The sequence below is a fragment of the Lampetra fluviatilis genome, chromosome 1 (assembly GCF_964198595.1).
Source record: "Lampetra fluviatilis chromosome 1, kcLamFluv1.1, whole genome shotgun sequence".
NCBI classification, from domain to species: Eukaryota; Metazoa; Chordata; class Hyperoartia; order Petromyzontiformes; family Petromyzontidae; genus Lampetra; species Lampetra fluviatilis.
In genome coordinates this window covers 17,729,865-17,744,090 of record NC_136275.1, presented here as the reverse complement: position 1 = coordinate 17,744,090, position 14,226 = coordinate 17,729,865, and the positions used below count along the sequence as shown (strand labels likewise).

At 46.9% G+C, this 14,226-nt stretch overlaps 1 protein-coding gene across 7 annotated transcripts in view; it reads left to right on the top strand.

The window, feature by feature from the left end:
• The first annotated feature begins 758 nt into the window (after positions 1-758).
• The window catches only part of LOC144933443 (D-ribitol-5-phosphate cytidylyltransferase-like), a 103,384-nt gene continuing 89,916 nt past the window's right edge, over positions 759-14,226 (top strand). For 5 of the 7 annotated variants that reach the window (XR_013637059.1, XM_078858197.1, XM_078858236.1 and 2 more), the window contains exons 1-4: positions 759-880; positions 2,125-2,343; positions 4,192-4,465; positions 9,622-9,771. Coding sequence is in view for 6 of the 7 variants with exons in the window: in XM_078858197.1 (XP_078714323.1) it covers positions 2,189-2,343; positions 4,192-4,465; positions 9,622-9,771 (579 nt within the window). In the remaining variant the exon portion in view is untranslated. Of the gene's footprint in view, positions 881-2,124; positions 2,344-4,191; positions 4,466-4,497; positions 4,575-9,621; positions 9,772-14,226 lie in introns of those variants that run through there. The other 2 variants (XM_078858206.1, XM_078858255.1) reach the window with 2 other exon arrangements.

The following is a 14,226-nucleotide window of genomic DNA, read 5'->3' as shown; positions in this document are numbered from 1 at the left end:
CTGTCCAGCACGGACGATTCACAATCGTATTGAAACGGACTCGTAACGTAATGGATAATGCGACAGATCGCGTGGCAGAGCGATATTGCACTCATGATACCTTAACGAGCATATACAGGATGTGTATCCAGCGCTGAGCAAAGTCAAGTACGGTCAAATAACAACCACGACCCCGCACGGGGAGCAGCTCATCCAGCAGTGGCATTGACAAAGGGGCTTCTCTGCTTGTACTTCACTAAGGTGGCAGATCTGCACGATACGGTCGATCCTGAATAGAGACAACACACATCAAGCCATGATTCAGGCCGAATTAAGTTTCGAGTGATGGAGTGGTTCCCAGGTACCGATTGAGGCCGCGAAAACGCCCTTATTTTAGCCGGCACTGTTGCCCCCTTTGGATCTAATTTACTCTGGAATAACTGCGTCGTGGCGAGCATAGTTTCTTTCAGTGTTCTTCAATTATTTTCTCCGATAAGACATCTTCAGTGTGAGGTTCTAACACACATTTGAAAACATTGTGGGTTTGACAGCACGATGATTGGCGGGGCGGGGGGGTGTTTCACATTTGTGTACTGTCGGGGGTCCGCACTAAAGGCCACCTTGCAATGAATGCAGAATTTTATAATTGCGGAGTGCAGCTGTCGACTGCCGTTCGCTGCGAACAGCGGGCGTGGAACACGGAATCACGACGGCGAATGAGCCGCCACCCGTGAGAGCCCGCGACTCCGAATGAGCCGCTCGGCGAACAAAGCCGACAACTTCAGCGGCCATCGCTTCTTCTCGGTCGGCTCTCGGCAGGAATCGCCCCCTTCGCTTGCACCGCCTCCTCTTGCCTTTTTTTTGCCCGGGAATCTCGAGGCGCCTTTGCGCCTGGCGAGAAGTGAGTGTCCTAAACGTCAACCAATTCATTCCCCGGGGTCGCTTCCAGCTCGGCGTGGCCACACGCGGCCCCCCCATCCCCCACTTGGCATGAAGTGTGGGGGGGGGGGTGCCAAAGTCACGCCCCTTCACGGGACTTTGGGGACCCCGGTGGGGGGAGGAGGGCGGGGAAGGGGGGTGCATGTGGGGGGAGGGCGAGCGGGGTGGGGGGGAGGGCGAGCGAGCGGGGGGAGGGGCGAGCGGGGGTGCATGTGGGGGGAGGGCGAATGGGGGGGCCGAGCGGGGAAGGGGGGGGGCGAGCGGGGGGGGGGCGAGCGGGGGGGGGGGCGAGCGGGGGGGGGGGCGAGCGGGGGGGGGGGGCGAGCGGGGGGGGGGGCGAGCGGGGGGGGGGGGCGAGCGGGGGAGGGGGCGAGCGGAGGGTGCGGCGAGCGGGGGGTGCATGTGGGGGAGGGCGAGCGGGGTGGGGGGGAGGGCGAGCGGGGGCGAGGGGGGTGAGCGCGAGCGGGGGGGGAGGGGGCTGAGCGGGGGGGGAGGGGGCTGAGCGGGGGGGTGGCTTGCGCGCGGGGGGGGGGGTCCCGAGAGGCCCCCCACAGTAAAGTCTGTAACAACCCAAGTACTGTGTTAAACTGATGTGTTAAAAGTATCGGGGGCTGGATCGCACATTTCACACGGACCACTGCCCGCAAAGATCCCCTTAAGAGAAGGAACTGTTGGGGCAAGTGCTGTTAGCGAGCACCTATGAAGGACGAAACGGTACACGAGGGGGGTGGGTGGCCAGCACCACACCCGACCGCCTTTGTCTCCCCAAGTGGCGATGTTTGCACACCGCGCCGGGTACTCATTTGAGGCCGAGTTGACCTAGAGGAGGAGGCCCGGGACCAGTTAAAATAATCGGTCACAGATGTTGCGGGATTCGAACTCGTGTAGCCGCGCTAGTCGCAGACAGCAGCTGTTGACACGAGCACCGTTACATTTTGATTTAAAGCTTTCGTGACTGCAGGGATTCATATTCTTGGTTCTTTCGGTAAAGTCACGTAGAAGGGAAATAATAAAATTATTTTATTGTTTTCTATTTTTATTATTTTATTGCTTTATAATTTCATTATTTTATTTCCCTTCTATGTGATTTTTCGGTAAAGTCACGTAGAAGGGAAATTGTATTATTTTATGATTTCCCTTCTACGTGACTTTACCGAAAAAAACAAGAATACGAGCACTTTTGTTGTGTTCCACGCCTACGCACAGAAGCCGCGGTCCACTGCCAGCTGAACCAGACAAGACAGCGACCCCGTGACCGCAGACAGAAGCGATGGGCGAGAGCGGGCCGGAGCCTGCGGCCTTGCGCGCCTGGGCTGTGCTTCCGGCGGCGGGGAGCGGTGAGCGCCTGGGTGGCGGCGCTCCCAAGCAGTACCGCGCCGCTCTCGGCCGGCCCCTCATCGCGCGCACGCTTATCGCCTTCCTCAGGTCTGAGCTTGCTTTTTTGGCGCCTTGATTTTGTTTATATAAAAAAAAATGTCTCGGGAAATGACGTCACCCTGACGCGTAGGGTCTTTCGCCGTGTTGGTGACGTCACCGTAGTCAGGATTTTGTTGCGAGATTTAAGGTGACGTCATTGATTTTCTGGTCTCCTTTATGCGTGACGTCACAATTCTCTTTTGCGTTACGTCATAGATTGGTGTGTGGCGTCTAAGATTTCCGTTATGAGGCCAAACCAATCGACGACCAAATTAAAAAGCGGGGTTACGGAAAGGTTTCTCTACCATCGGCAACGTTATCAACCAGATTCCGGAAAACACTCGTGAATTTAATTTACCACTGCGCTTGGCTTTTGTAAAAAAAAAACATTCGTAAATAACAATGCCATAATATAGTTTTTTTTGGGTTCGATCGCGTATATATACATTTTATATACATTTGAGTTAGATCACGTAAATATAAATTTTATATAAATTTATGCCATCTAACCCAAAATCACCTATATTATGGCAGTGTTAATTTATATAAAATGTATATTTACGCGATCTAACCCAAAAAACCTATCTTATGGATTATATTGGTCGCGAAAGCCTACGTGTTAAACTAAATAACACTGGCCTGAAAATTTAAATATATATATCGGCGACGTTTCAGGCAGTGGCTCTTCTCCAAAGCACAATTGTGCTTTTGCACTGCTGCCAACGCAGAATCACAATAATTAGATTAGTTTTTGTTGTCTGTCTAAATTCATTTTACTCTGGGGAAATTAATTTAGTCATCAACACTTATAAAAGCAAGACCTCAGTTGAAATCGAAATCATACATTCGTTTTGAAACAAATAGACTGATTGATACCAAATAAATATGAGAACAGTTACACTTTAGTTCTTTCGGTAAAGTCACGTAGGTATTTATTTTATTTTCTACCTACGTGACTTTACCGAAAGAACCAAAGAGTATGGATTCATGCAGCCACGAAAGCTTCAGATCAACAATGAGAACAGTTGTCGAGCACATGGACCCGCGCACTCCGCTGCAGTAACGAAGGCTTTTTGTCGAAGCCCCTAGTGAAATGTTCTTCGTTCATTTCTTGTAAAACAGCTTCAGGCCGAAATATTCTTTCCCAAATAAACAAAATCAATACTAAAAACATTCTTCCTTGTCAATGACTGACTGCTGCTTTCACTCTTCAAAATAATTATGCTCATCGATCTGTGTAGACTGGAGATGCGTTTGCATTTAATTCTCAATGTGAATCCGTATTGCTCTGCATTCGGTGGATTAATTTTGCGTGCACTTTTTGGCCATTGCGAGACTAACTAAACTAAATGGCGACGGCTTGAGAGATGGTGACGGCTTGTGGAAGCCATCATCCAGCAGTGGATTGATCATGGCTGATAATGCTGTTTGTGGTTATGAGAGATGGCACTGACCTGCAGGTCACCCTTGAAAAAAAGCTTTTTAGCTCAAAGGGCCTATCCAGGGTGAGCAAAAATAAGCAAATTAATGAAGAGGTCTTCATCCAGCAGTGAATTGAAAATGGTGGATAATGATAATGATGTTGGTTATTGTGAGAGATTGCAATGGATTGGTTAGGCATGCATCCGAACGTGTATTAATCATAGCTAACGATGGTGTATACACGCGGTTGACCGTGTGCATATATACCAATTTGTGTGTGTGTGCAAATCCGTGTGTTTGTGTATGCGTGAATTTGTTGTGGTGGCTGATGACGATCGATGTGCTTGCGGTGTCTGTGTGTGTCTCCTTGCGGGGCCCCCCCAACCCCCCTCCCCAACATCTCCTCCCCAATCCCCCCCAAACCCGCCGCCGCAGCACGCCGTGGATCGAGCACGTGGTGGTCGTGGTCGCAGCAGACCACATGGAGACCCTGAGTTCGTTCCTGGAGCGTGATGGCCTGACGTGCGAGGGCCGCGTGACGCTCACGCAGGGAGGCACCACGCGCCACCGCTCCATCAGGGCCGGCCTGCACGCGCTGGCCCGCCGGCCCGGCACGCGGCCGCACGTGGTGATCTTGCATGACGCCGTGAGGCCCTTCGTGGACGTGGAAACGCTGCTGTCAGTGGCGCAGGCCGGGCGGGATGTCGGGGTGGGTGGCACTAGTCTCCGGAGTGGTGCGGTGCGACGTGTCGTGGTGCGACGAATCTCACTGTGACCCAATGATCCTGTAGCAAAGGAATCAACTCACTTGAAATGTGGTGAGTTCAAATCGTATTCATAAACTCGGCTTCTAATCCCTCCAGGGTCAATCAAATATAAACTATTTTAAAACTATAAAAAATAAATTCCCTTCAACGTGACTTTACCGAAAGAACCAAGAAGATATAAAAAAAATTTTTTATCCAGTAAGGCCCACTGAGCTACATAGCTCTTTTTCAAAAGCGACCTGGCCACAAATGTTAGCTGAACGAAAAGTGGCTTATGTGAAAATGTATACCAGCCAAATTCTCTAAACACACGTTTCTAAATGTGGAAGGAAAAACCAGAGGACCCAGAGAAAAATAAACGCGACCACGGGGAGAACATGCAAACTCCAAATATACAGGCATCAGGCTCAGGATTTAACCCACGACCTCCTGTATACCAGGCGAGGTAGTTAACATCTTGCCACCGTGGTGTTCTGGAAAGTCAATTGTATGGGCTTTGGACAAACATGTCTGTTATTGGAATATGGAAGTTATACCACTGGCTGAGGACTACCATGGAACTTGAGGCAGCTTAATGCTTGATTGAGCATTGAAATACTTTAAAATTACTGCCATTGGATTCTCGCCGCCCGACTAAAGCACTTCAACATGTTAAAGTACATGTTAAAGGATAATAGCGGATTATGTTTATTTTGGTTGCGGAAAAGACAGACTAACATATAGGTTTGCTGTATTTAGCTGGCGAGCCAAAACGCTTGTGGGTTTTAAATCCTCAAGCTGTGTAATTGAGGCAGTGTGAGATCACTAAAGTAGCAAAAAAAAAACATTTGTTTTATTATCAGTTTGTAAATATTTGGATAAGCCATGATAAATGCCCTGGGGTGGTGGGTGTTGGCACAGTGGTTAGAATGTTGCTGCGCTATGAGCTCAGCATTCTGAGTTTGATTCCCAGCCAAGGCTAGTGGCAGGTTATACATCAACCAGTCTTCGCAGCTACCCCTGAGCTTATTTGCACTGACCAGCATGGTGAAATGTGGTCAAATATTGCCCATGACTAACTTGGTTTGGAGAGCCTATGGTCCAATTGTATGAGAGGCCATGATGTTCAATGCAAGTGGTGCAATTGGATACATTTACTTAATGTACAAAAATCTGATTACCCGGGCATTATTCCTTCTAATCCAGGGCTATACACACTTAACAAAATGCAAAATCTACCAAAACAGCTTTTCATTAACTAAAAACCAGGACAGTGACTCAATAATAAAACAAAAAGTCCAAAAAGATTCTGACAAACAACAATGAACCCCACGGATTATGGTGTTCATGAAACCGGGGAGCAGAGGAGACTTATCAGTAGTAAAAGATGCGCACCCCCGATGTGCAATTGCTCTCACTGGGGAGAAAAGCAGAAACATTGTCCCAATTTGCTAGCAACAAACTGCTCCCAATTTCTCAGACATCAAATAACAGACGTGACAAGCCATAATCAAGCCGCAGCTCCAGCGCACCTGCCGAGATAAGATGCGGCGATAAGCGGTGCAGGCGTATTCATTAACACGTCGAGAGAGCCGTCTTTCTGGCGACGCAGAACTGACTGATACGCCCACACACATGCACTCTGCGTGCGTACAAAAGGAATGGAGAGAGATTACCTTGGCCACCATTGATTCTCTGTGGGGTTTTTTGTGGCTTTTTTTCTGCCACTGCCGTCGCACCACAAGCATCACGGCGATTATGTAAAAGGTCAGACCGTGGAGTTTGTGAATTTAATCTTGACGAATCGGGCACAGGGCAATGCACATCCTTTAATTGCAGGCCTCCGTGATTCCAGAAATGCTTTCATGGGACTGTGTTATCTGCTCCCGCGTTGCTCCGCAGATGACGCAGTCTGACATGGGTGAATAAATTGTGATTTGGAGATCGTATTGTCTGCAAATAATGCAGCCCTAATTGCGTTTGTTGACAGGTGCGATATGGCTGTGGTAATTCACTGGAGGGGTTCATATTTACCCAGCATAGGGTGTTTTTTTTTAAGTTACACGCTGCTTTACGGACACGTTCGTTACCATTCCTCCCACGCCGTCATAAGTCGCGGGAAAACAACTGCACGTTGCAGTAAACAATTTTGTCAGAAATTGGGAATGCCCATGAGAAAAAGGTCTGTACATTCCGTAGCCACTTGAGTGATCGCATGTTTATATCGTTGAAAGCCTTAATCCACCGAACAGCGAGGTTAAGTTGACCTGGCACAAGCCTTGGTTTATTGGTGTTTATTCCATCTTTGACGGCTGTTTGTTTTCAGGGCCGATGTTCATTTGTCTTCAGGGTTTCTTGCACTTGCTTTATAATTATGGTCGTTTGTTGTATGTTTTAAGGCAAAGTTTAAAGGAAATATTGTGCAAATCCACTTGGTCCTGGCTGAATATTAACGACACCAGAGCAGAATTTTCAGTCGCCTTCTCGATGCATCGCAATCTTTGTAACAAAAATTTTACTTATCTATTCACGTTTTCAAATAATATTTGATTTCCGCGACTAAAGATTTTGGGAGAATATGAATACGTGCATGATATAGTCTTAAGTAAAAACTTGGGATTTAAGTTTATCGTCCGCTTATTATAGATGCTCACATTGCATGGAGGAATCCACACAGGCACACGGACATAAGCAAGCCAATGTTATCTCGAAGGAGCGGAAAAGGGAATCAAGTAGATTAGAGACTAATCCGTCATCTCTTGCAGTCATCGTCAACAATGAAAACTGGTGGACTTGGTCAGGATGCGTGGCTTACGTAATTTAATTGGCAATCGGATTGACGCATCAGGAGATTAATTGCTGTAAGAGAGAGCGCGCAAGGGAAGCACTGAGATTTTTTGGAGAGGTGACATCATAGCATGCAGCATTGAGATGGGTGGTGTTATCAGCATTGGGATGCCTTGTATATATGTTGAACTTCCTTTGCACCGTACTTAGCCAACCGTGCTAATTGGAGGTGCGGGTGAAGGACAACAAACTGAACATAAAAAAAACAGGTCTAAGGAAATAAGTTTTAAATTTTGATTTAAAAGTACATAGCTCCAGTGGCTTCCTAATATCGGAAGGAAGATCATTCCAGACGGCCACAGAAGTGCATCTGAACGCGTTCCTTCATCAATAGATGATAGTTGTTTTTTTTGTAGAGACTTCTGTCAATCCGCTGATGGATGGGGGCCTTCCCATGCTAGATTAGTCATGGGGAATGTTTAACCATACTTTGCCACGCTGGTCAGTATGGTTTGGTGAAGATGTTTAGGGGCGTGGGCGGAAAAGAGGGGTGGGGGGGAGGGGCACGCAGGAGCAGTTTAGAGATGACTCGCCAGCAATGATTCGGACTCGGTTTGGGGATTTTATAGCGAAGTGTGCCAACCACTGTGCTATCGCTGCCTCACCCCATTTGTTTAAGTTATTGCATCACAAAATATGTTAATCGTGATTTTGTGACCACAATGTGATGAATTGCATCTCTATTTCCTGTTTGTAAGAGGTTTGCAGTGGTGGGAGACAGCTAGTTAATGTAGCTGTGTTGGTTCTGCATCAGCTGCAAGCAATTTGGCTTTCTTTCAGCAATAGAATGGCTTCTTGTGGCTTGTTTTTTTTTTAAATCACCTCCAGAAAGTGTAGAACATTCCTTGCAGACGGAAACCAGGCAGTTTGATTTCTGGAGCAAACGACAGTAGTGGTGCGGCGGTTAGCACACTGCGCTATGAATCCGGCGAGATTAGTTTTATTCCTGACCACGGCTGGCATCAGTGGTGAGTGATATCTGAATCGTGCCTGCCCCAAACCAACCAATCTAAACTGACCGGCGTGGTGAAGTATGGTCAAACAACCCCCCCCCCCCCATTCACTAATACAAATTGACCAGACTGGCCTGGTCAAGGTTGATCAAACAACCCTCATAATCGACACAGTGTGGAAAGGTCTTCATCCACCATTGAGCTGACAAGGGCTGTACGTAAAATTAGCAGGCACCTTATCGATGTGTCAGCTCATCGATTAAGCACAATGTTCACTGTCACCATATGTGCATAGGTCTGTTCATGTAAGTAAGACTTGATTGTTTAAGGTGTATGGAAATTATCACGTGTACATTTTTATATTAAGGCTAACGGTGGAGATTAAACTGCACAAACGTGGCCGAACAAATGAGAAGCAACGAACAACGCGGTACAGGGAGGCCTTCATCCAGCAGTGGATCGACACATAGCCGTAAATTATAATTTGAAATACAAAGGTGTGTCTCTGACCACACCACGTCCTCGTGTGCTGTACCTGCCTTAATAGATCCTTGCTCATGGCACTTGACCCAACAGTGGGTAAAACTACACAGTGAATCTTTGTCTCTTTGTGTATCAAGGACTGGCATTGAGTCTTGGTGTGATGACGCACACGCATACGCACGCACACATGCATGCCACACATGCCACACGTACGGTCACAAACGCACACAGCACAAAACTGAATTCTGGCAGGCAGAGTTCTGCCATCAGCGATGTAACGGAGTGCAATAATGCATATTTTGATGTGGTATACTTGACGGTAAATTTGTGTGTATTTATTTATTTTGTGATTTATGCGTATACACGGGATGTTTCTGTGCACATACTTCTTTTTTCTTTGTGCATGTACGATAGCGGACGTGCATTCAGTTTCCGCGCACTCTTTTCGCGTGTCTTTGGGGAGTGATGGCGCAGTGGTTAGCGTAATGCTTTATGAGCGTGACCGAAGGTTGCATTGTATTCCTGTGTGTAAGTGGGTCTGTGTGTGTGGGGAGTGGTAGTGTTGTGGTTAGCCTGCTGCGCTACTAACCCAGCGACCCAGCCATCACTAGTGACAATTGTCTAAACTGGTCCTGGGCCTCCTCCAAGTCGACTCAGCCATAAATGGGTACCTGTTGCGGTGTGTAAACATCGCCGCTAGGGAGACAAAGGTGGCCAGGCGTTCTGGCCACCCACCCGCTCATGCGCCGTACTGGCCTTAATAGGTGCTCGCAAATAGCACTTGGCCCGACAGTCTGTTTAGGCTATACAGGGGATCTTTGTCTTTGTGCGCACAGGCGGCCGGCATGGTGCGACCGCTTGTGTCCACGGTGGTGAGCGTCTCGACGGATGGCACGCTGGACCACGTGCTCAAGAGGTCACACTACCGCGCCAGTGAGATGCCCCAGGCGTTCCGCTTCGACGTCATCTACGACGCCTACGAGAAGGTGGGGTGTCCGGGCCACGTGCCGCTCAGTAAAGAAATAACTGCCGAACATCATCATCATCGTCGTCATCATTTTGATCAGCCATGACCTGTCTCATGTGGATGGGAGGCTTCCCAAAGGCATCGCCATTTCTCGCAGTCCTTTGACGTAACAATTCACTCGGTACCTCCATGTGAGATAATATTATCACTCCATCTCTGTGATGGACGTCCTCTTGAACGCATTCCCACCCTTGGCTGCCATATTGTCGTTAGTTCCGACCACCGGCCATTGTGCCTTATAGCCATGACGTGCTCTGTCCAAGGCCACTTACTTTCTCAACAGTCAACATGATTTCTTTATAACACTGTGCTCTCTAATCCGCGTGTTCCTCGTTTTATCTGTCAATGTAATTCCAGTCATGCCTCTGTCCATATTTCTTTGTGCACTGTTCAACTTTCGTTCCGTTTTCTCTACCACCGTCCGTGTTTCTGATCCATGGCACAGCAGATAGTACGCACCGACATGGTGCTCTTTAGCACGTCACTTTTTATGATCAGATTCAATTTTCCTTCTTCGGGACCTTTATTTGGTTAAATTCGTCTGTTGTTAGCAGTGTCAGTGGCTTCATCATGAGCGCTAGAGACACATAAACTCACACAGAGACCCATATACTCACACAGACACCAATAGACTCACACAGAGACCTATAGACTCGCACAGAGACCTATAGACTTACACAAACACCTACTGAGAAACTATAATGCACTGGCAGTGGCTTCATCACCATCATTATCAGCGCTTACTCCAGCAGGTGGGCGCATGCAGCCCATGTAGCTCCCAGGAGAACTGGTCTGGTGGAGCCCAGCGATGGTGGTGCATCGTCATCCCATGTTGCCTTTGGGTTCTATCCATCAGTTATTCCTCCTGCACGCTTTATCACCCGAGGCTGATCACTTTACGTGGGGTTTATAGCTACCCCAAAGTGTCGCCATGTGATTCATACAGACAACTTCATAAGAAGTCGTCTGTTTATAAATGTGTTGTCTGGTTAACGGTGTTTGTGTTGAACATGACAGGCACTGGCGGTCATTTTGAACGTTAGGTTAATGTGACCATTGGTTTTGGTCATTTAAATGACAGCAGTGGATGAGGAATGCATTTCGCAGTTAAATACAGCATCATACGTTTTACAAGGGGATATGAAGGCACCTGAGTGGAATGTTTCTCTTTGTGCGTTTGTGTATTCATGTTTAACAATAGACTGCTGTTTACAAAGGCTTTTGTCCCAAACGTAACTTGTTAAAATGCAAAGCAGACTTTTGTAATGTTCCTAAACTGCCAATCAATCAATCTTGATGCCGGATATTTCAGCTTACATTCCTTTGAGATTTCACAACTGCTTCGAAATGTAAAAGGAACAGAGCTTAAATACTCCGTATCATATGTTTGCAAAGCTTTAATGCCGTAAAGATAAACCCGAGAAAATATCTTGACTACGCGGCCAGGAAAGCAGCACATTTGGCTTTGTTACAATACCAAACGGAGCCCTTTCGCAGCTTGGACACAGTTTCAAGTTTTTGTTTTGTGATGTAACACAGGAATTTTTTTAAAGAACAACCAAAAAAAAAGTCTAAAATAACTTCCTGTTCTCGGCTATACGGCCCCGTGTGTTTGTTTTGACGCAGAGATCTGAGCATCGAATCAAGCAGGTGGAAAGTTCCTTGGGTGTTTGCCACCAATAATTCCGCAACGATTCGCCTCGCCGATATCACTGCCGACGTTCATGACCCCCTATCGCTGGCCTGCTTTGTGGTGCATTTCAAATCATTTGTCTAGCGGCCATGCAATCACAGCCGCTCCTTTGTGTCGCCTCGTGAATATGGCTTGCCATTGTACGACAACAGTAGCCCCTTGTGTGCGTGGGTGTGTGTGCATGCGTGCGTACGTGTGGCGTGAAATACGGTGTATTTTTTGCCGTCTTTTTTTGTGTTCGTAATTTTATTTTTTTTGTTTGCATTATCAAAGTTATCTTTATTTTCGTTCTGATAGTACCCTACATTTCTCACAGAGTGTCTGCCCTCGAGAATAAGGGACTTATCAGCCATCAAGGCAGGCTCCAATTGCAGGTCATGCAGTAGTTAAAACAAAAACAAAATACGATCGTTCTAACGGTGATATAAGATATTTATTTCTTGGCGTGCTCTTTACATGTTTTCAAAATCTCATTCAGGATCAACAAAATACAATGTTTATTGCTTATTTATCAAATTTTTCTTCATTTAAATAAATATGATGATATGAAAGCTTCAGGCTGCATCTACAACTTTCTTGCATATCCTTATAGAACAGCAGTTTAAGATTCCATATATCATGTATACAGGATGGAGCATTGGCGCAGTGGTTAGATGGCTGCGATTTAAACTCACTAGCTGAGTTCTATTTCTGGCCATGGTGGGGTGATTGAGATGTATATATATTTGGCAGGCAAACGCATTGGCTTAAATAATTTGGCGTGACTGAAAAAAAACATCACAAAGATAATTAAGGCTTACCTTTGTATTCAGACTGCAAATATAACAAACACAGTGTCTCAATATGGTTCCCTCTAGTACCCAATTAGTGCAGCAAAGATGCTTGCCAGTGATGAATAAATATCGTTTGCTCGCCATTTCTGAGTGGTAGAGGAAGCGTCGACATCTCTAATTGCAGTTCGAGTGAGAATGCCGCCGTGGGTTTGTTTTAAGATAAAGCTGTCTTTCAATTGCTCAATGGAAGGTAATTACGAAGCTCCGCGACTGTGACAATATTATTCTGGAGTGAAACGCGCAGACGCCTTCCTTCGGGGGAAAAAAAACCGGTTTCAAGATGCACACGGGCCCCGACGGCCTGCGTTGCAGTTCCTCTCCGCGCCAGCCGTGCATCATGGATCAACTCGTCAACCTTGATGAAAGCAGCGGCAGCAGCAGTGCCACACTCAGACCTATGCCAATAGTGCCATTCGCAAATGTACATCTCCACTGTAGAACTTGAGCCATTGGTGAAAAATCCACATTCCCCTTGCAGGGACGGTCTATCAGTAGGATAACCACAGTTAATTTCCCAAAAAGCGGTGATCATTTTATAGATCCCCCCGAGGCAGGATGGGTTGATTCGAGACCAACAATTCAGGATTATTAAAAAAAACTCACTCTCTTCCAGTGCTCTATGAGAGGGATGGGACCTTTTCTAATGATGCTGCAGGTCTTGGGAACTCACCGCACTCTTTCACGTTCGCCAGTTGAGTGCCCAGTTTTTTTTATCCCGCCTGAAAACATATGAACAAGAAGGCTTTCAGGAGCATTCAACTTTAGACCAATGATATATTTATCGGATTTTAATCTCCTAATTGTTGTTTTTTACAGTAACTATCGATCACGGATGTGGTTTTGATCCTGGGAGGTGCTACGTAAATGGGATGGTGTCGTTGTTGATTATTTTTCAGTTTTTAAAATATATTTCTGTATATAGTCAATGGTGATCGGACTGAGACTATCAGCTCACACTACTTGAGATCCCGGTTTTGTCAGGCTACCTGGATTTTCAGCAGACCCGTCGGTGCGGTAATAGTCCCCGTGCATAACTCGTGCTGCGAGTAGCGGTATTCACGCCAACTGGAATTAGTCGATAACCATTGTAAGCAAGGGGAGGGCGGTTGTGTAGTGGTTCACGCACTGCTGTACAATCCCAGCGACCTGAATTTGTTTCCTGCTCATGGCTATAACATCAGTGAACCAGTCCTGGGTCCATCCCCCAACCCCTTCACTAACCCTTCATTACCAGAGTGGTGACGTATGCTCAAACAACCCCGATAGCTTCGCACGGACGGCTGTGAATTAATGAAAGAGGCAATTTTTTCCACGTTTACTCAAATCCTTTGTAGCTTACTCCGGTGCATGGTGACGATGCGCTGTTAGTGCAGCTGCACTCCTGTCAGTGCGTTAGGCCGATCGGTTACGGCGAGATTGGCGCTCGGTGAATAAATAAGCGTTTGCTCTCCTGATGTTTCAGAGGCATGGAAAAAACCCCAAGAAAATACATTTTCATCGTTTGATGCCAAGGTCGCGCAAATGGGGCCCTCCACTTAAACGTGTGACGCAAGCGGAGAGACACGTTCGTGTGACGTGCTGATTGTCACATGCCAGCTCGAGAGGCAAGATAGTGCAACATAATGGGGGCTTCTGGAGAGAGCTCACCACCCACGTGGGGCCAGATAAAGGGCATTCTTGTTAATGTCATAAAATCAGCGAGCGATCTGGCCGCCGTACTCACATTCTGTGTATTGTGTAGGTGGGAAAAGTGAAAAAAATATCCGTAGATTTCACGGCCAACGCGATTGCAAAGATAAAGAATTGTTTTAATTTGAGAAATTGTTTGGGGTGTGGGGGCTATTAATTTGTGTTTCAGCAAACAACGTTTGGATTGGACTTTGTTGAA